This window comes from Guillardia theta (genome assembly GCF_000315625.1).
Source record: "Guillardia theta CCMP2712 unplaced genomic scaffold GUITHscaffold_9, whole genome shotgun sequence".
Taxonomy (NCBI): Eukaryota; class Cryptophyceae; order Pyrenomonadales; family Geminigeraceae; genus Guillardia; species Guillardia theta.
In genome coordinates, this window is record NW_005434665.1 from 471,510 (window position 1) to 490,881 (window position 19,372).

General features: G+C 54.2%; 8 protein-coding genes across 8 annotated transcripts; 5 read left to right on the forward strand and 3 right to left on the reverse strand.

Moving 5' to 3' along the window:
• Window positions 1-58: 58 nt before the first annotated feature.
• GUITHDRAFT_84758 (hypothetical protein) lies at window positions 59-1,364 on the forward strand. Its single transcript, XM_005839106.1, has 10 exons — window positions 59-229; window positions 368-478; window positions 529-555; window positions 604-651; window positions 696-729; window positions 784-839; window positions 898-960; window positions 1,028-1,070; window positions 1,122-1,146; window positions 1,233-1,364. The coding sequence occupies exons 1-10, from the start codon at window positions 71-73 to the stop codon at window positions 1,306-1,308; spliced, it is 642 nt and encodes a 213-aa protein (XP_005839163.1). The 5' UTR covers window positions 59-70; the 3' UTR covers window positions 1,309-1,364.
• An 897-nt stretch (window positions 1,365-2,261) lies between these two features.
• On the forward strand, window positions 2,262-3,607 carry GUITHDRAFT_133903 (hypothetical protein; the record flags this gene model as incomplete). The annotated part of the gene is made up of 10 exons (XM_005839107.1): window positions 2,262-2,369; window positions 2,440-2,583; window positions 2,642-2,675; window positions 2,731-2,775; window positions 2,824-2,925; window positions 3,032-3,113; window positions 3,169-3,208; window positions 3,255-3,338; window positions 3,387-3,459; window positions 3,561-3,607. The coding sequence occupies 10 exons, from the start codon at window positions 2,262-2,264 to the stop codon at window positions 3,605-3,607; spliced, it is 759 nt and encodes a 252-aa protein (XP_005839164.1).
• Window positions 3,608-3,794: 187 nt separating this feature from the next.
• Window positions 3,795-5,263, reverse strand: GUITHDRAFT_133904 (hypothetical protein; the record flags this gene model as incomplete). The annotated part of the gene is made up of 3 exons (XM_005839108.1): window positions 3,795-3,858; window positions 3,908-3,964; window positions 4,128-5,263. The coding sequence occupies 3 exons, from the start codon at window positions 5,261-5,263 to the stop codon at window positions 3,795-3,797; spliced, it is 1,257 nt and encodes a 418-aa protein (XP_005839165.1).
• A 761-nt stretch (window positions 5,264-6,024) lies between these two features.
• On the reverse strand, window positions 6,025-8,341 carry GUITHDRAFT_65491 (hypothetical protein; the record flags this gene model as incomplete). Its single annotated transcript, XM_005839109.1, has 18 exons — window positions 6,025-6,123; window positions 6,178-6,222; window positions 6,277-6,322; window positions 6,380-6,441; window positions 6,490-6,525; window positions 6,580-6,622; window positions 6,675-6,712; window positions 6,761-6,853; window positions 6,947-7,017; window positions 7,069-7,147; window positions 7,199-7,258; window positions 7,313-7,440; window positions 7,607-7,700; window positions 7,755-7,815; window positions 7,862-7,909; window positions 7,956-8,030; window positions 8,092-8,129; window positions 8,180-8,341. The coding sequence occupies 18 exons, from the start codon at window positions 8,339-8,341 to the stop codon at window positions 6,025-6,027; spliced, it is 1,278 nt and encodes a 425-aa protein (XP_005839166.1).
• An 824-nt stretch (window positions 8,342-9,165) lies between these two features.
• GUITHDRAFT_65378 (hypothetical protein) lies at window positions 9,166-10,077 on the forward strand (the record flags this gene model as incomplete). Its single annotated transcript, XM_005839110.1, has 5 exons — window positions 9,166-9,471; window positions 9,518-9,667; window positions 9,710-9,762; window positions 9,819-9,886; window positions 9,929-10,077. The coding sequence occupies 5 exons, from the start codon at window positions 9,166-9,168 to the stop codon at window positions 10,075-10,077; spliced, it is 726 nt and encodes a 241-aa protein (XP_005839167.1).
• A 1,453-nt stretch (window positions 10,078-11,530) lies between these two features.
• On the reverse strand, window positions 11,531-11,936 carry GUITHDRAFT_150714 (hypothetical protein). The gene is made up of 2 exons (XM_005839111.1): window positions 11,775-11,936; window positions 11,531-11,695 (listed from the first exon to the last, which is right to left on the reverse strand). The coding sequence occupies exons 1-2, from the start codon at window positions 11,914-11,916 to the stop codon at window positions 11,586-11,588; spliced, it is 252 nt and encodes an 83-aa protein (XP_005839168.1). The 5' UTR covers window positions 11,917-11,936; the 3' UTR covers window positions 11,531-11,585.
• A 637-nt stretch (window positions 11,937-12,573) lies between these two features.
• Window positions 12,574-12,851, forward strand: GUITHDRAFT_102091 (hypothetical protein; the record flags this gene model as incomplete). The annotated part of the gene is made up of 2 exons (XM_005839112.1): window positions 12,574-12,627; window positions 12,681-12,851. The coding sequence occupies 2 exons, from the start codon at window positions 12,574-12,576 to the stop codon at window positions 12,849-12,851; spliced, it is 225 nt and encodes a 74-aa protein (XP_005839169.1).
• A 1,702-nt stretch (window positions 12,852-14,553) lies between these two features.
• Window positions 14,554-16,791, forward strand: GUITHDRAFT_133907 (hypothetical protein; the record flags this gene model as incomplete). Its single annotated transcript, XM_005839113.1, has 13 exons — window positions 14,554-15,006; window positions 15,056-15,170; window positions 15,220-15,281; window positions 15,329-15,466; window positions 15,525-15,722; window positions 15,771-15,827; window positions 15,888-15,956; window positions 16,007-16,044; window positions 16,096-16,160; window positions 16,214-16,300; window positions 16,363-16,448; window positions 16,548-16,631; window positions 16,681-16,791. The coding sequence occupies 13 exons, from the start codon at window positions 14,554-14,556 to the stop codon at window positions 16,789-16,791; spliced, it is 1,563 nt and encodes a 520-aa protein (XP_005839170.1).
• Window positions 16,792-19,372: the final 2,581 nt, after the last annotated feature.

Below are 19,372 nucleotides of genomic sequence, written 5' to 3' on the forward strand. Positions count from 1 at the left end.
CAGGGAGCCGAGGGTGACCGTCCAGTCTGTGGCGGGTGGAAAGAGCGGGTCGCCAATAGCGGTGAACTTCATGGGGAAGAGTCCTTCCTCGATGCTCTTGGATCACGGCGTCGCCAACCCGAACAAGGAGGAGGGAGAGTTCAAAGTGTCTTTTGCAGTGTCCTCGCTCGATCGATTCTTTGACGACAAGGCGGATATCCTTGAGCAGGAGGGCCTGACGACAGAGATGGTAGGTTGAGAGCTGGAATGCGGGTGAAAGAGAAGCAAAGAGATCTGGAGCTCGAGAAGAAGGAGCGGAGGATATCGGGGGAGGGGATGGATGGAAGGGAGAGAGCGAGACTTAAGTTTCTGACGCTCTTCTATGCAGACGTTCACACTGAAGGCTGATGGAACTCTGGATGAATACCTCCTCCCGTTCATGCGATTAGTGTGCATTCAGAGCTTCGATGCGTTCTTGCTGGAGTCTGTATTCCGTCAGGTCCCGCAGCCTTGCGCTTCCCCTGCTGTCTGAACTACTTTCGTCTGCAGGAGGTCTGGGGCTTCGTCAACCTGCCAGTAACTACATACGACGGGCCTTGCGGTACCTGACAGGCTGATTGCAAGGTCAGTAAGGACAATGAGAAGCTGATGTTGGAAACTTTGATCGCGACGGTGAGCCGCTTTCATACTTGCCCGACCTGACGTCCTGCCGCAAGTTCGAGGGCGCTCTTGACGACATCGGCTCCTCGGGTCGTGGACTTGACCTGTACTGAGTCTTGCAGCCTCCCTGACCCCTGTGCTCAGAATCAGAGGATATGTCCATCGTCAGGGATGCATCGTCGACTTACCGACAGGTCCAGGTCTGTCATGAGACAGTCTGGCTGTTCCACGCACGTCATGATGCCGCGGATGTCACAGGCTGCCTACGTTAGGATCGGAGAGAGGAGCGCGCTGAAGAAGACGATCTACCTGCTCGAACAGGTGGACGCTTGCTGGACTCTGCAGATCTCGAAGTGCTTTCCAAACGTGTAGCTGAGAGGTTGAGCAGGAGATGGAAGAAATGGATTCAAAGGAGTACTACCAGGAGAGACGTGAGTCGACCTCCTTGACGCTGGCTGGAACTGAAGTAGGTTTCTACGCAGGTTTGAAGTCTTTGAATCTCGACAGGTAAGAGGAGGAGGAGGAGGAGGAGGAGGAGGAGGAGGAGGAGGAGGAGGAGGAGGAAAAGAGTTTGTGACAAGTTTGGGTGTCAGGCCGGTAGACGAGTCCGAGATCGTCGATCCCAATGTGGAGTTCGGCCGCGAGAGGGATGCTCCATGGATGAGATGAATATGCACACTCAGCCGAAGCTAGAGAAGTTAGTGAAAAAATATTGTTCTCAATCCGATAACCGTAGCGATGAGCGACATGTAACGCCGATTCTGATATCACTCAGAGTCACGGTACAGTGCATGTCACGACTGAGTCACTGAGTATGGTAGCTGGCCGCCCGCCGCGCCGGGGGCCAGCGGGCCGCCAACCGTGAACTGGGCCCACTGCCGTGGCCTAGGCTCGGGCCCGGCGCGGCGTGGCACTGCCGTGCCGCCGGAGGCTGCCAGGCTGAGGCGGCCATTGACGCCAGTTGCACGGCCCGGCGGTACGCACGGTTCGACGGTCGCCCCCTGAGAAGCCCCGGCCGCTGTGCCGCCACCGTGAGCCCCCGCGGCCCGGCCCGGTGCCGACCGTACTTGCATCTGTGCCGTTGACAACCGTGAACAGGCGGCAGAGCCGCGCCGCGGCTGCCACCCTGACGTTTCAGTGGTGACTCAAACGGTTAAGCATGTGACTGACCCGGTACCGCGGCTGTGTAATGCCGGGGCCCGGTACTACCGTAACATGAACTCACGGCCTGTCGGAGCCTGCGATCACTGGCAGCCTGAGTCCGAGACCGTCGGACCGTATGAACTCAGATTCAAGGGCAAGACTCACTGAGTCAGCCTCTGGCAGTGATCGGCCTGTCCCGGCGTCACGGTAGTTCCACACGGCGGCCCGGGTGCCAGTCCCGGCGACCGGGGCCCGGCCATCCGTCACCGGGTCCTGTTGGACACTTTTCACTTTTGACAATTTTTTTCCAGCCCATCTATTTCGGGTCGGGCATGGCGGAAGAGGAGGCGCGTGTCGCGGCTTCAAACAGCCGAGGAGGAGGAGGAGGAGGAGGAGGAGGAGGAAGAGGCAGAAGAGCTGCAGCAGGAGCCCTGGTCATGATGCTGAGCTGCTTGGTCGTCTTACTCGTCTTCCCATCCATGGATGGGCGAGGCGAGTCGAGTGACCAGAGGTCTTCGACGCTGCAGGTCCAAGGCAGGGGACTCCCTGTCATCGAACCCCTGCAGGACTACAGCTCGGGCTACAAGGTGAAGTCAGGCTGACCTGAGCAGCTTCCTATCGAGCTTGTTCTTCAAGATCGCTCACCTGCCCTTCCAGGCTGTCCCTTACTTGAAGCCTCTCGGCATGGTCTTTGAGCAGGCCCCTGTGTTGAGGAGGGTGAGGCCACAAGGTGCTTTCATGGTGCCCATGGAGGAGACGAACAGGCGTCCATATGTCGTCCAACCACTCGCTCAGCGTCAGGTAACTTCTGAACCGAAGGCGCTTGAGATGTTCCTGAAGCGTCTCTGTCCGCCAGCAGGTTGGGTCGTTCCGGGCAGCCCCTCCTCTCGACGGTGATGACACTTGGCGCTTCCCGCCCCTGCCGTCGAGCTGACTGATTGACATCAGACGGCCTGCGCCAGAAGGAGATCAGCGACATCCTTGCAATCATTCGTACGTTTGCCCTTCCAAGTGACAGCTCCTGACCATGTACACTTGTAGGGGACAGCGCTGAATTGAGATCTGATTTCGAGAGGTCCTCTTTTGTGGGGAGCAAGGAGTTGTCGTTTCTGAGAGCAATGGTCCAGTGCAAGAGGCACATCTGTGAGCGGAGAATTGCCAGGCGAGGAAGCAACGGAACAGCAAGTCCCTTCGCCGAGCTCTGGTACCCTTGTATGCTGTGCTGACAATCTTCTGAGGGTGTGTCAAGACGGTGCAGAGTCAAGGGCTGGAGGGGAGATGGCACCGAGAAGAAAGTGGGCGGAAGAGAACCATGATTGGGCTACGGCAAGGTTGATTGCTACATACGACTGCTGGTTGTCAAACTCACTTTCCTCGTTTCTCCAGGTTTGCTGGCAGGAAGTATTACGGCAAGGACAAGAAAACTGTGCGAACTGGGTGAAGTTGTGAGATTGGGACCTTACGTTGTGTAGGACGGGATGCCCGACATCTCCAACATGTTTGGCATGAGTCAATCAGCAACGAGGGCTGCTGAAGGCGCTTCGGTTGCGCAGAAAGTTGAAAATGTTCTCCTCACCACCGCGGGGTAATTTCGTGCGTTCCAGGCTGCTCAGATCGTCGCAGAGCAAGCTCCAGCATCGGCTCCCTCTCAAGGAGATGAGGTAGAAAGCGGAGCAGGTGAAGAGGAGAACGATGAAGAGGAACGGGAGCTCGAGGCAAGGAAGAACACGGTCGGTCATCTTTTGCCGCGCGATCAGAGCTTCTGACTCGTGTGGCAGCTTGTGGACAGTGCTATCGAGAAGGCGCTGATCGAGAGGATGCGTAGATCGAACTATCTATCACATTGAAACATGTCTTTATCTGTGAACCAACTTTGCATACTCATCACACCCCCGAGTTCCGTCAGCTCGAACATCCTTATGACTGAATCAAGTCACAACTACTTCTTTCCAACATAGATCAAAACATACATTCCAAAGAAAACAAAACTAGGGAGTGAGGGCCCCACCACCTCAGAACCGGGACATGAACACATCGTACCCTTGGTCAAAAAACGGCATCTGCATCCCTGAAAACCTGCGCACGACAGTGAGGGAGGGAAGGCCGAGGAGTTTTGATCTCTTACTGTTGCATCGGACCAGAGCTCATGCTTGACCTCACTGACGGGTTCCCGCCGAACATCCTGAACGGGCAGACGTCAGGGAGGAGATGGTGGAGGAAGCGGCGCTTGCCTTGGGGTCATGCTGCCTTGGACCATCGCCTCGTACTGGGAGATACAGTGCTGCCTGCAATGCCATCTCGTCACCCACAACATTGACACGACTTGTCAAAAGTGACTTCCTTACCCGGTCATCAGGTCGTTTGCGGGTGTCAAAACCGCTCTCACAAGGCTGACGACGTTCTGCAAGGCTCCGTCCCTCGCTGCGATCGGGCCCTCGTAGTCGGCAAGTACGTGCAGCTCGCCCTCGGAGTTCGCACCCTTGGCGTCGCCGTCTCTATCCTCCTTCATGCTTCCTCGCCCTCGCAAGGCAAGGTGACACCCTGTCTCGTGCATGAGCTGCTTGAGCATCGACCCCCTCGTTCCGAGCAGCTTCCCCCTGCTACAGCCCATCGGAGTCTTCTGCGGAATGAAAATCTTGATGCTCGTGCGGCACAAGGACCCAAACTCTCGGTTGTGTACGACCTGCGTGTTGAACATTGGGGGGCTTCCGGGGCCCATCCCTCCTGCGGAGTAGTCGTTGTACCCTGACGACATCGAGCTGCCCTTCATCTGCGGCTCATGGAGCGCCATCCCCATGCTCCCCGACATCCCTATGCTCCCCGACATCCCCATGCTTGGCGGCTGGACGATCTCGCCATGGATGATCTTCTTGACCAGCAGCAGCACCTTGGAGAAGGTCGCGGCCATCCGTTCCCTCGGACCCTCATACTGTATCCACACATGGAAGTCCTCTAGCACGTGCGCGTGTTGCGGATCTTCGGCCAGGCTCTCCCAAGTCTGCCCATCCCTCAGCTTCAGGCTGTTCTTGCCCTTCAACTGGATCTTACAGCCGGACTCCTGCTGCAACCATCGGATCGTCTGGCCAGAAGGCCCCAGGAGCCTCCCCCTACTCGTCCCTCCCCGGACATCTCCATGGAAGGTTGTGCCGTAGCATTCCTCCGGGACAAACACCTTGAGGATGGCTCTGACATCCCCTGCACTGATCTCCTCCTCTGATTCCAGCACTGAGCTTATCCCTTCCCCCTCATGTGCGGTCCATGGCGGCACCTCGGGGGAAGCGTCCAGGTGTTGTCTGACGCGGTCAATCTCGTCGAGGAGCAGGCGCTCGCTATGAGGAAGACGCTCTGCTTCGTTCTTGGATCTGTGCCTCTCAAGCTCATACTCGAGCTCCTCCAGGTATTTCTTGGTGTCCATATCCAGATGCTTGTTCACTGAAGCATCATCCTGGATGCTCGTTCTAGGACGTTTTCCTCCTATCATCTTGCAGGCTGTTGTCGTCCTACTCTTGTTCGGTCATGTGCCCGCGTCCTTGTCTCCGAGTTCGAACGAGGTGCACAACCTTGCTTTTCAACCCACTGGAGGTGCCAGGGTTTCCAACTTCTCGCGTCCAATTGTCTCGTCCCTTCTCCTTCCTCTTTCTGTCCCCTCCTTCCTCCCTCCCTTCCTCTGTGTCCTCCCTTCCTCTGTGTCTCCTCCTCCCTTCCTCTCTTCCTCGTCGTCCCCGTCCTCTGCTCGCTTCAACCACTCCCTCTTGCCAAATCCCCTCCAATACCAGGCACCACACCCTTGAATCTGTCACCACCCCTACCACCCAGAATATCCACCCCCGTAATTTACTATCCACCCTCCATATGAGTGTAATAATCATTAATAAGGGAGGTTGTGTGCCTCTCTCTGTTTGAACCTACCCCCCACAGATTCACACTTGTACCCAACCTTTTCCTTCCTTCCACCCCCTCAAAATCACCCCCACCCCACCCCTTAGACGGAACGCTACAACAAGCAGGAAGGAATGCGAGGAATAGGAACAAGCATGAAGGGCGAAAATGAGCGAAGAAGCAGGGCTGCGATGAGAGCAGGTGGCGAGACGACATGTTCCCGCGGCGCATACATGACCATTCCTTTAATCCTCAATAAATGCAAACGTTCCTTCCTCCGTCTTCGACACCACCGACCAGTCTTAACTTAGCTTGCCCAGTTGAATCTTTTTCGCAATCTTCTGGCCTGCGCAACGAAGAGGCTCAGAGGAGGAAGCAGCGAGATGATGATGTACCCGTGTAGATGGTGGAGTCAATGATACCCATGACAGTGAACACTCCTCCAATGATGGCGCAGAGCCCCTAGCAAACACGATCACACAACTACCATCACTGCCGAGTTCCTCTAGCGCTCACAGTGAGGAAATGCAGGAAGGAGTTGTTGCGTTCAGCCAGAGTAGCCTGACGAGGATAGAAAGATCAATGATGGGGAACAGACACCTCGAGAATCTTCACCTTGATGGGAGAAAGATCGTAGAAGAAGAAGACTCCAGGCAATCCTCTGTGTGAAACATCAGTGCTGCAGCATATGCTCCCTGCCTGCTGCTTGCTCAGTCACCTGGTGAATCCCTCTAGCTGTCTCGTGTTCTCAGTGGTGGAGAACTGATTCGTAGACAAGATCTGCATGCAAGTCAGTACTGGCATCCTACTCGGCAGAAGGCAGTTCACCGTCCCGTTCCTGTACTGGTACTGGGTAGGGACAACCTATCGTAACCGCGTTACCAACGACTTGGAGGTAGACCATGGATTCGACCCCACCTTGACGAAGTACTGGTACATGGCCGATCTGAACTCACAGATTCTTGAAGAAGCAATGTCTTACACGGCAGTCGACCCCACTCGAATCACGGTACCTGACAACACCATCCAACGGGTTGACGCGGCCGGGGTACTGCGGGGGGACGTCAGACCAGCTGCTGAGCGACCTGGAGGCTCTGACCTTTCTTCCGAAGGAGAGATGGTTGATTGCATGGCTGACGTTGTAGTCGGTTTTCCTGAGAACCAGCAGATCTTGAAAGTGTACCCCAACCTGCTCGATGAAGTTGAGAGGATGGTGAGGGAGGAAAGAGGAGATGGGATGGGAGGGAAGGGGATGGGAGAAGATGAAAGAAGGGACCAAAGCTACCTGGGAAAAGCTCTTCCCGGGAGAGAAGTGAAAATTTCCAGCAACTTTGTTGACCTGCTCCCTTGTCAACCCTTCGAACTCTTTTGAGCAACTTTTTCAAGTCACGAGCAGCGGATTGGAACTTGCCTGCAATGTTCCCACAACCCGACAACCTTCGTGCCTCTCTTCCTGCATCTTCAGGAGGAAACCCTCAGTCTTGCACTGCAGAGAGGGTCAGCATATCCGACAGACCCATAGGAGCAGCACGACTACCTGAACAATTCCGTCCGAGTTCACGAAAGCCCATCCTCTCCTTCGATAGGCCTCGCGCACCTGAAGGGAAGGCTCTTGAGCAAGAGGAAGGCAAGGCAACACGAGGTTGTTCACCGAGTCGCAAGTGTTACAGCATTCGTCGGGTGACTCTTCTGCTCCGTAACATGATCCGCACTCTCCTCCTGTGAGCGGGGCGTCAAATCCTGCATGTGCTCGAAGAGTCGTAAAGTCACCGGAACCGTCTTCCTTTCCTTGGGTCACTGCATGTATTTCATTCACAAAGATGTCCATCTCAGTGGTTGTTTGGAGGTGCAGAGTTGTGAAAGGCTCACATGCTTTCACTGCGGTCCGGTTGCTATGAATGTCCAGTTCACGCTCCATCTCCGCAACATTCTGTGAAGTTGAAACTTGTTACATTCAGACAAGCACGCGAAAGCAGAAGGATCACATTTCCATCTACATCAAGTCTCTGCTTGTAAACCTCATGATGTACGTCTATATGCTGAAAGGAATGTTCGAGTCAGCACCACAGCATCAACAACTGTCCCCATCAAACCTGTTCACCACTGATATCCATCGTGTCTAAACTAATTATTGTACATGGCATGGCATGAAATCTGAATTCAGGGATCAGCTCTGCGTCACCAAGACATCCTCCCGCACGTAATATTAAAGTTAATCTGCAGCTTCTCCCCGCGCGAGGTGTCGACCCTGTGGGCCAGTTAGGTCTCCATGGTACGATGAGGGTGCCACGTACGATAGCTCGTGATCCGTTTGAATGGTCAAGTATAGATTAATTTCGCCCAAGATCAACACAAACATAATAAGAAATCTTTGGAGAGAGAAAAACAAAAAGTTGCATTAGAGCGAAATTCACAAGGTGAAATTCATACCCCAAAATCGATACCACTGCTCCAGCTAACGTCCGGACCTAGAATGAAAGATGAGGCAGATCATTTGACTCTCATTGATCTTTCTCACCTGGAAATCCTGGATTGTCTTTGGATAAATATCGAATTCTCGCAATCTGGGCCAACATAAGGTGGGTCGACCAACAGACAAGAATCCAACAACCTGCTGAAAACTCGAAAGTCCATCTTGACACACCCAATCAACTCCTTGCTCCTCAAATTTCCTGCACATAAAGCCAATCAGAAGGGTAGCCAGCCACCCTGAGTCGGGTGCCTCTTTGAAATTCCATCACATCCCCCTCATCTCAACCACTATCAATCCCTTTAAGAGCAAGATACTCTTCTTCCTCTACCATCAGACGCTTTGAAACAGCATGTTCCGCAATTTTCGCTCCTCACTTCTCTTCCCCCATCAATCATTTCCTTCCCCGCCATGTTGATATTTCACGCGCTCCTCACGACATTCCAAGGGTTCCACGTAATCCAACCCCCCTCAGCCCCTCATCAGTTGTTAGCGGGCCCGGCCCGGCGGCCCGGCCCGGCCGCCGGCGGCTGGGCGCACTCTGCCAGCCGCAGACGCCTGTCGGGCTCGCGGCCGCCTGTCCGACGTTAGTACCTGGCCGCTGAGGCCGCTGAGGCCACCGTCCGATACGGACAGTGAGACGGTCTGAAGCCTCCGCGCCGGCGGGCCCGATAGCAGTCACACGCCGCGACGGGCAGTGGGCCCCGGGGCCCGGCCAGCCTGAGTGCCGGCCCGGCCGGGCGCACTGCACCGTCGGCGGGTGCCACACTGTGACAGTGACCGGCTACTCTCTTTAACTCTCCTGATTACGGTCCTCGTACTGAATGGCGGTCCGATGCAATGATGCGGCATGAGAGCCTCGGCGACACTGTGTACGGTCCGATCCGATCGGACTCCGAGGCTCGCGAGTCGGGCCTGCGGCCCCGGGCCCGGCGCCGTGCTCAGTCAGTCACGCAAGTTTAGAGTAGTAGTACGGTAGTGTTTGTGATAATGATGAGTAAAAAAATCAGCCCATACAAAAGATGCGGGGCGCGATGCGAGTGTTTGTGTCAGGCGATGGTGGAGTTGACGACTTGGCTGCCTTGACCATGACCGTGGCGGCGATGATGGCAGGGAGCATCGAGATCGTTGGAGTGGCTGTGACAGGAGGAAACTGCTTTCTTGATGCTGGTGTACAAGCTTCCAGAAAGATCCTTGACCTTGCAGGGTTGGATGGCAAGGTCCAAGTATCGACCTGCGATGCGGAGGGAGTGAATCCCTTCCCCCGTTCTTGGAGGAGCGCTTCCTATGGCATCTGTCATATCCCCAGGCTCTTGAGGGATGGACGGCCACGCACTGAAGTATGTTGTTATCGTGTCCCTTGTGAAGTGGCTCACTCTATGCTAGTTACTACAAACTCCAGCCCACATCCACCTGGCTGAATGCTGCATGAAAAGCAATACGCCTATAACCGTCCTAGAAACAGGGCCCTTGACGTGCATGGCAAGGGCCCTTCATGCCTTCCCTGAACTGGCAAAGCCGGACAGAATCAGCCAGGTAAAGCCAGGACCGATCTGCTCAACTCAGATTCTCCTTCAGCTAGTTTGGATGGGCGGAGCTATTGACGTTGAAGGGAATGTACACAGAGAGGGGTAAGGCGTTCTCTAGTGCTTCAGCCTTGCCTGATGAGATCCGATGGCCGGGATAGAACGGACGGCTCAGCGGAGTGGAACGTGTATTGGGATCCGCTATCAGCGAAGAAAGTGATCGATGCAGGTAAGGGTGGGCGCATGGGATCATTGTTGATGATTATTTAAGGACCAAAACTTCGTATTTGTCCGCTCGATGTTTGCAATCAAGCTCCCATCACAACCAAGTTCCTGGTTGACTTGTACGGGGTTGCGGTGCAGCCCTCGGGTGCACTGAAAGTTGCGCAGGTCTATGCGGACCAAGCCTTTCGCCCCTGAGCGGGTACACTTTGCTGACATCACCGGTCAAATTTTTGCTCCTTCGATGAGATCCTTTGAATGGTACGATGTTGCACGTTGGTGCAAGCAAGGCCAACATTTGAGGCAGGGGAGACGAGAAATCGTCCAGCAAGCCTTCGCTCTTTGCTTGGGATGTACTGGCTGCCAGCTATGCACTGTACCTGCTTGGAGGACTTGTGGGTCTGCCAGTTGACTTTCTCAATCCTTGGCAGATGGCCGGACTTGTTCGCTTGTGAGGAAATGAATCTCGATGTGGTAGGTTGACCACCAGGCTCATTGTCCTAAGCCAATGTGTACTTCGACGAAGCTGAATGGTTTTGGATTTTTCAGTCCTTGGAAGGGCCAAGTGAAGGGAGGCTGTTTAGGTCATCGCAGGCAACGCAGGTGGTGAACGTGATTGCTCTTTTGTTACCAGTCACCGGCCGATGGCAGAGACAGAGCTGTACGGTACTCAAGACTGTCAACAACGAGGAGTGGAAATCAAGATATTTCTCGCTTTTGTCTGATACCCCCCCGGAACACAGATGACAGGATTTTCGAAATGATAACTGGGGTTGACTGATATCAATAAGACGAACCAATAAGACGAATTTGTCACCGGCTGTACTGATGAGGGGAGAGCCAGGGTGCAACAGAAAAGACTCTGAGAGGTGAAGGCACAGCAGCAAGGAGAGTCACTCGCTCGGAGGGACTCGGGATGACTCACCGTGCCGGGGGAGACCGGTATCACAGACGGTCATGCTGAGAAGAGGAGAAGCCTCCCCGGGAAAGAAGTTGGGAGGACTCCCCGGCCGGGTCCGATCGGCCCACAGTGGGTCGGCGGCCTTCAACGGTTTCGTTTAGCTACACTTGAATCTGATGTCGGCGCGACTGAGATAGGTCATGGGTCACCAGAAGCCTTACCGTGGCATTTAGACTGAGAATCTCAGCATTTTGAAGCATTAGCTCTCCTGTTTTTCCCTGTGCCATTGCCAACATTTCACCGTGCGGCAGCTCTGTAGGGTCGGAATGCAAACCACTGTCAGGTATCAGCTGCCAACTTCACACTGCTAAAATGAACCCACATGCAGGGAGGTCAATATCCTCACTTGTTATGCTCAAAACAACAGCTGCCATTAATTTATCGTTTCACTGTTGAACACGACAGGGCACAAAAGCGCCATTTTTGCAGTGAAAGTTGAGATTAGATTTTCGAAAAGAGCTGCAACATGAAAGGAAGAGTAAATTCAATTGAAGTTCAAATCAACCTGTACCAAAACCACTTGCAATCATGTTTTTGTGTTTGCTTTCCATCGTAACTGACCAAACGTAAGCTTCTATGAAGTGATCAAATAATTTTCGTTTTCCTATCGTTAGCTTGCAAATTCACAGCGCTACACAAGGGATAAAATCAACCATAAAAAATTTCTATCATGATATGGAATGCAGTTTGCTATTGGAATTTACTGGTACCAACCCAAACTCAACAGCACAATTTCTGTTTGGAATCAGTAGTCTGTGACACGATTTGAGGCGTTGCCTCTCATCACATATTGTTGTTCCCTAATCTGGCGCTCAAGAGGCCAAATTTGAGGAGCAACATAGGCAATCCCCAAGCCTAAAAACCTTTGTCAGGACAAGAAAGGTATCAAATTTTGCGTCCCCTCCAACCACATATCTGCATCAGAAAGACTTACCGACAACGCCCAAGACAATACTGTAGACAGCAATGGGCTCATGTTCCATGGCGCTCTTCATGCCTCCCATGAAGCCTCCGTTCGCTACGCTCGCTATGCGCGCTACGTTCGCCACTCGCTGCAGTTGCCTGCTGCTTACCATGCCGAGGAGCGGACAGCGCTGTTGTGGGATGAGGGGCCAAAAAGCAACCGGGACAGAGATGGGATGTGGGTTTGAAACTTTGTCGTTACGTATCCAACCGTAGCACCGTTACAGTAACGGTGAAGTCCTCCGTTGAGGCGGACTCGAAGTGATCAGCCACGTGGACAAGAATAGGGTAGGTGGGAAACGGGTTCCATGAGGGGGTACAGAACACACTTGGACGGTACCAGGTTTGAAGGTACCCCCAGCAATCACCGGTTGTTCATTGTTTGATTGTCCACCCTACCCACTATTTTTACATCATTGAAAGGGATAAGGACCCCTGTATTTCCGTGTGAAACCTGTACCCTACCCTGTGGCTTTCTGTCGAGGGGTCGTACATGCCTCTTGGTCGAAAGGAGGGAGGTTGAAGAGGCACGTCTCTTCGACTAATGGGAGGGGTGGGGTAGGCTGGAAGGCTAAGACAGTAGCTCAGAAGGAAGGGTTGGGTTATTACATTGGAGAGGATATTGATAAAAGTGAAGGTAGTGCTGTGTATGAGAATCATCATCCCACGGTGTCTTTTTTTTCAAGCAAGTGGGTGGGGTAGTGGCAGAGGGTATGTAAAGGGCCAGGGGACCACTCCGCAGCACACCAGAGACGGTGAGAGCAGCTGCCATGGATCTTGATAGCTTCTTCCTCCCCTTTGTCTCGCGCTTCCCCTCCCTCCTTGTGAAGATGAATGATATATGATGTCTTTGTATCGTTCTGACTGATGCATCCAGATGATCTGCAAGCTCTTTGACCTCGAGGACTACGCCGGTACCTACCGCGAGACCCGCAACGCCTACCTCAAGGCCGCCAACCAGCTCAAGCTCGCCACTGGCCCCTACAAGGCTGCCCGCGATGCCTACGTCGCTGCCACCGCCACCTACACCAAGTCCCTCTACGAGTAAATTATCCGCTTGGGCATCCAGTGAAGCTTCCAGTGCAGTCGGAACACCCAGCAAGGGACTCGCAGCCAGCTCGGCTAAGTCTGGATGAGTTCATTCATGCCAAGAGGTGCCTTGCTCATCCGAGCATCGAGGAGTCGAGATCTCAATTACGCTCCTTCAGATCCCTCCAAACTTCAGATTGTGACACCAAATAGTGATACTTGTCAGTCTCTCAAATGCCTTTGCTTGATACTGTCATTCTTTCAACTGCCGTTGCTGGCACGTATTTGACCGACCGAAAAATACTCACAAGAACAACGGTGTATGGTTCCTTGCACAAAAGATGCCTTGTTCGGACGGGCACTCACCGCAGTGCTTGTCTAGCAAATCATTCATTTCCAATGTCTTCTCGGAGAACCAAGGGAGTTTAGCAAGTGAAATTGTTAAAGTTTGGGTTCAAATTGAAAGAAGCGTGGAGATGTACTTGCTCATAAAGGTGTCGCATTGACCACCGTACGGTCGGTGTCGTTCACAGTTCATTGTTGTCAGCCGCTTGAGACGGTCACAGTCTGTGCGGGTGCCGTCCGACTCAATTATTGTCCGATCGCAGCTTCTGAGTCCGAACAAAAGTCCGGCTGCGGCCGGTCTTCTGTGCGCGGCCGGAAGATCTGACTCTAAAGAATCTGTGCCATGGGACTGCGGCCCACACAGAGACTCAGGTCCATTCGTTCAAAGGCTTGAATGACAGGCAAGCTGCGGTCATCAGTGCGGTGTCGGGGGGGTTGCTCGGACTGACCCCCATGGCCCTCTGGTCCTCAAGTTGGGGGTCAGCAGTCGGCAGGATGAGGGTTGGTTCTCACTGACGGTCTTTTCTCCTCTCTCTGTATGGCCTGTGCGACAGTGTCAGGGTCCAGTCCCTTCTTGATTTAATATTGTCTATCTTCTGCCCTTTCTGTTGGTCATTGATCAGTTCTGAGGCGGGGTTTATTCTCCTAGGCATCGTCCCCAGCTAGTCGCCTACAAACTGGGTATGCTGAGCATGAGCCTTGGGCGGGAGGAGCAGGAAGACGAGACAAGGAGCACATGCAGACAGAGAGACAGAGAGACGAGAGAGATGAGACGATCAGTGTGGAGCAATCGATGGCCAACAATAGCAGCCATTGAACTTTTAATTCATGTCACGATGAAATTTGCATCTGTTTGTGGACCATATCTCACTGCCTATTGCTGATTTCTGATAAACGAAAATCTTTTATTTGTCATTGCTTTATCTAGGAGATGTTGATTCTGAAATCGTTGAATCAACAAAAGTATTCGGATCTCCCTTTGGATGAAAGGTTGGTCTTACAATTTTGTATGATGCCACCGGTGATACTCGATCAAAGCAAAAATGTGCTTTTTGGACGATGCGAAAGTTGTCAAGTAACCCTACTCTTGTTGGCTTGAAATGCTTGCACTAAGCCCAACATTAGGTGGTGTCGCATAACAGCTTCATGTCAAAAATCCATGCTCGACTTGTTACTCAGACAAATAATGACCAGGTTGTTTCTTTGATGGGATGGTCGATTGTGTTTGATCCTACGTTGATGAAAACAGCTCGAAGTGACTTTGCATGACTTGAGTACCAACGGAACGTATGTCAACGACGATAAGATTGGAAGGGGCAACCACGTGAAGCTCAAGGTCCTCTCTTGTTCGTAAGTCCTGCAAGGTTTTCACGCCAATGCAGGTGGGCGACTGTATCTCTGTTGGCAAACCTCCACGGAGGCAACAAGATGGCGTCTTGGTGGACTGGTGGGCTTGGTATGGAGACAACGAGGCATGTCCAGGGAAGCGCTTCTTTCTCCGGATGAAAGACCCAGCATTTCATGCCATCGACAAGATGACCTACTCCATCGGGCGGGCTGAATCCTCCGACCTTGCCTTGACCATGCCCCAAGTCAGCAGCCTCCACTGCAAGATCACCTTCACCCCCAAGAGCAGGGAAGATGGCGTTTTCGGCGGCATGGACGATGACAGGGAGTACGAGGTCAAGCTCGAGCACCTCTCTCGCACCAACCCCACCTATGTCAACGACAAGGTCGTGGAGAGTTTCTGCATCCTCCAGCACCTCGACGTCATTCACGTTGCCCTCAAGACCCGAGACCCTATCCTGTTCATCGATAAGAGAAGTCAGGTGTTGTTGCCTTTGATGCAATGATCGAGTCGGTTTATTTGTCCGCAAGTCTTTTGTTTCTTACAGGCTGGACGAGATTCAAGAGTCTGCTAGCCTCCGCACGGTTGAGAATGTGTCTAGTCAGCAAGCTGAGGAGCTACCTTCGTCGCAGGCCGAATATGCTGGTGAGGGATCAGGAATTGTTGTTGCCGCCCTCTGAGAAGCACTTTGTAGGGTTGAGGGACAAATACTTTAGTCTGGGGTCGATCGACATAAACCGGGGCTCTGGGATAGAGGTATAAAGGGGGGAAACAGACGGGCTGACATGTGATGGGAAGTGAAGGTGCGCCGAGTCAAACGGAAATCAGATCAGCAGATCTTTGTTTGCAAGAAGTTCGTGGGGCTGCCGAGGAGATCCAAGAACTCTGAAGCAAAACACAAGAAGGAGATTGACCTGCTCATGTCGATTAAGCATCCGAATGTACAGGACTTGTCTCATTGTTCTGTCTTCCCCAGTAGATCATACTTGAATGTGTCAGATTGTCAAGTTGGAAGATGTCTGCGTCGCCCGTTCGTCCGTCTGCCTCATCATGGAGCAAGTGATGTTTTCTCGCCTCATCATCTCGATGAAGCATGAGGCTCAGACTCTCCCACAGCTTGCAGGCGATCTCTTCAAGTACTTGCTGAAAGTGATGAGCACCTCCAAGTCCGTGAAAAACGGCATCGAGGAAGACCTGGTCCTCGTTTCCTTCTCGTCCTTTGGCTCTGTTGAACTTCTCCCGCAGGCCAAGAAATGGATCAGCCAAGTCCTTGACGCCTTAGACTACCTCCATGACAAGAAAGTGAGTCATCCTCGGAATCCTCTTGCCGCTGATTCCATTCCATGATGGCCCCGCTCTCAGATCGTCCATCGCGACATCAAGGCTGAGAACATCCTCCTCACTGAAATGACGCCCGAAGCGACAGCCAAGGTTCTTGGCCGCGCCCTCCCTCTTTCGAGCTTCTGATGGCTGACTCGCAGCTCTGTGACTTCGGAGAATCCAAGTTAATTCCGAGTGGGTGAGAACCTGAGGCGGGCAGCCGCGTTGTTGTGGATGACGAGGGCTGCAGACGGAGCTCGACTCGTCAGATAGGAACACATGGCTTCATGGCGCCCGAGATCTGCGAGAAGGACGGTGAGGAGACAGTCTTTCGATCCCTTCCTCCTCCTCTGACCTCGGTGTGACAGGCAAGCCGTATGACTTCAAGGTCGACTTGTGGTCGCTGGGGATCACCTTGTATCAAGTGCTTAGCGGCTGGAATGTCGATGACATTGGTGAGGGAGGAGGAGGAAGGAGTGTGGTGGGGAACCAATTTTCCAAGCTCACATGCTGGCAGAAGCGACAGGTGTCGGGACTCTCTCCTGCTCGGAAGCAGATGAAGATCAGAGCCATGAAGATATCGACAGAGCGTTCCCAGGAGAAGTGAGCCGCCTCTGCCCTGCCCTGCCCTGCCCTGCCCTGCCCTGCCCTGCCCTGCCCTGCCCTGCCCTGCCCTGCCCTGCTCCCTCACACAGCGAGCAGGAATGGGAAAACCGCAGCAGGGAAGTGAAGGACTTGATCACATGCCTCCTCAAGCGAAACCCGGAGGACCGACCGACCATCAAGGTGACGTGTCATGTCCCCGGTCAGCGGCGGGCTGATTCTTGGACTACAGGAAGCGAAGCGACATAAGTGGTTCCTCCCCGGCGCTGAAGGGCTTGCGGATGAAGAAGCAGCCGCTGCCATGCACACCAGATCGAAGAAGCGAGCGAGAGCTTCGAGATAGCAAGAGAGGATGAAGGCCTCGGAAAGGGGAAGAGGAAGTGAATTTAGTACTTACAACATGAGTCGTTAAGAGTATATAGAAGGGATTCAACGAGCATAAAGATGACTCTGGCGAATCATCGTAGCACTGGCAACGGCACTGGGCTCCGCTGCAACAGAACCAGCCCGCAGCCCGGGGCCCGGGCTGGGCCCCGGCGCCGCGCGGCGCCGCGCGGTCCAGCTCAGTAGTACTACGGAACTTGACTTTCAGTAAAGTTTTAAAGTTAGAGTGAAGGCTTGATTGCGACGACAGTTACATGCTAACCGTGAGCAGTTACACACTTTGAGGCTTGTCAAGTACCATGGCGGGGGCGATAGCCGATTTCGATCATGATCGACAGGTGAAGGAGGAGGAGGAGGAGGAGGGTGAGAAGAAGGAGAAGAGATATGTTGGCAGAAAGAACGAGGAGTTGAGTGACCGTACCAAGAGCGTCAGAGCAGGACTGAGAAGAGGAGGGGAAAGTTGAGAGCGAAATGACGAGATTGAGAGAGAAAATAAAGGAGACCAGTAAGAACAAGAGATGGATGTTGCTGGTGATTCATCACGCCTGTGAGCGTTGGATCTTGGCGAAGTGGCGGAGGTGGAGGTAGGGGAAGGGGAGGAGGAAGCAGGAGCAGCAAGGGAGACCAGATGCCATGGCTCTCACGCTCAAGGCAGATGCTCAAGAGCGAAGACAAGCAGGCGTTTGGGATCGGAATAACCTTCATGCGGGTCGAGGACCCGGCGGGGAAAGGGTCCAAGGTAATCGTCAATCAGCTCATCAAGCATGGCTCAGCCGAGATCGACGGGTCGCTGAAGGAGGGAGACGTCATCACACACGTCAACGGCGTCTCCCTGGTGCCTCCCCCGCTGGTTGTCGACCGATGGAGGCTGACGAGTTTGACTGCAGGTCGGGCTGGACGACGAGGAGGTCAGGAGATGCATCCGTGGCGCTAGCGGCAGCAGCGTGCAAATCCGTTACCAGAGGAACTCAAACAGCAAGGAGGTTTGCCTTGAAAGAGGGAACGCCGGGTACTGGGGGCTGAGGGAGGAGCTTGAGGGGCTGAGAGCCTCCGCTGCTGGCCTTGAGCTCGAGAAGCGAGCGATGCAGCAGAGCATGATTGAGCTGCAGCGGCGGCTGGAGCAGGAGAAGGTGAGCAGGGTGGAGGCGGAGGAGAAGCTACAGTCGCTGGACTTCGAGGTGAAGAACTTGAAGAGGTCGAGCAAGGAACAGGCAGACGAGCTGGGCAAGTGGAGGGCGGAGGCATCGGAGATGAGGGAGAAGGTGACGAGGTTGAGCTCGGAGCTCAAGGCGGAGGTGTACGAGAAGAATGCGGCGGAGGAGAGGGAAAACCTGATGCAGAAGAAGTTCCTGGAGGAGCTGCACGAGAGGAAGAGGATGGAGAGTGACTACGAGGTCCTGATCGAGGGCCTCCGGTCGCAGTCGACCTTCCTGAAGAGGAGGGTGGAACAGGAGGAGGAGCAGATCCGATCGCTGGCAGCGGGGAGCGAGGAGGCGCAGGAGGGCTTGAGGAGTCAGCAGCGGCACATGGAGAGGATGGAGCTTGTGATCGCGAAGCTCGAGACAAACTTGGAGGACGCGCGCAGGTCGCTGAGCAGGAGCGAAGCCAGGCACGAGGTGGCGCAGGAGAGGATAAGAAAGTTGGATGTAAGAGACTTGTGCTCCTTCATTGCATCCTCTCCTCCCTCCTCTGCTGCTCCCTCCTTGCCTCCTCCTCTGCTCCTCTGCTCCCTCCTCTGCTCCCTCCTCTGCTGCTCTGCTGCTCTGCTCCTCCCTCCTCTGCTCCTCTGCTCCTCTGCTCCTCTGCTCCTGTCCCCCTCCTCTCTATATCTTCTTCTATCCCCCTCCCCTCCTGATGCTGATTCCTCCTGCTCTCGCATGCTCTCCAGTGCTTCCTCCCCTTATCCCGATGCAGGCCGAGGTCAACCGGCTCGAAGCTCAGGCTGCTCGCGTGCACGACGAGCTCGCCGCTCACATGCGAGCTGAAGGAGAGCTGGAGAGAGAGAAGACGCTCGTGCGAGCGCAGCTGGAGGCTGAGCGGGGGAGGATGGAGGCGATGAGCTCGATGGCATGGAAACAGGCAGATCGACTTGCGCAGCTCGAGGAGGACACGATGGTGAAGATGCTGCGACTGGAGCTGCAGCAGAAGGATGGGAGGATCCTTGTGCTGGAGGAGGAGCTGGAGGAGGTGAACAAGAGGCTGGAGAGGCAGCAGAGCTCGAGCAAGGCTGCGAGGGAGCAGCTGGCGTGTGCGGAGGAGGAGAAGGAGGTGAGGAGGAAGAGGAAGGAGTTCTGATGCCTGAGGAGGAGTTTGACTGACAGGCAATGAGGGCTGAAATCATTCTGGTGAAAGAGCACGCACAGTTACAGCAGAGGAACAGCCTGCAAGCTCAGCACCAGGTTGGATGATCAGGGGGAGAGGAGGAGGAGGGAGGAGGGAGGAGGGAGGAGGGAGGAGGGAGGAGGGAGGAGGGAGGAGGGAGGAGGAGACGGGGTGGGGGGAGACGGGGGAAATGGGGGAGGGAAGGTCGAAGTAGGCCA

Excerpts from the sequence above, each read along its gene's own strand:
- GUITHDRAFT_84758 (XM_005839106.1), top strand. The coding sequence starts at position 71 with ATGGGGAAGAGTCCTTCCTCGATGCTCTTGGATCACGGCGTCGCCAAC. Across the intron at positions 840-897 it reads CGACTTACCGACAGGTCCAG|GCTGCCTACGTTAGGATCGG; the intron begins GTCTGTCATGAG and ends CGGATGTCACAG. Across the intron at positions 961-1,027 it reads CGATCTACCTGCTCGAACAG|GAGATGGAAGAAATGGATTC; the intron begins GTGGACGCTTGC and ends GAGGTTGAGCAG.
- GUITHDRAFT_150714 (XM_005839111.1), bottom strand. The coding sequence starts at position 11,916 with ATGGTAAGCAGCAGGCAACTGCAGCGAGTGGCGAACGTAGCGCGCATA. Across the intron at positions 11,696-11,774 it reads TATTGTCTTGGGCGTTGTCG|GCTTGGGGATTGCCTATGTT; the intron begins GTAAGTCTTTCT and ends AAAGGTTTTTAG.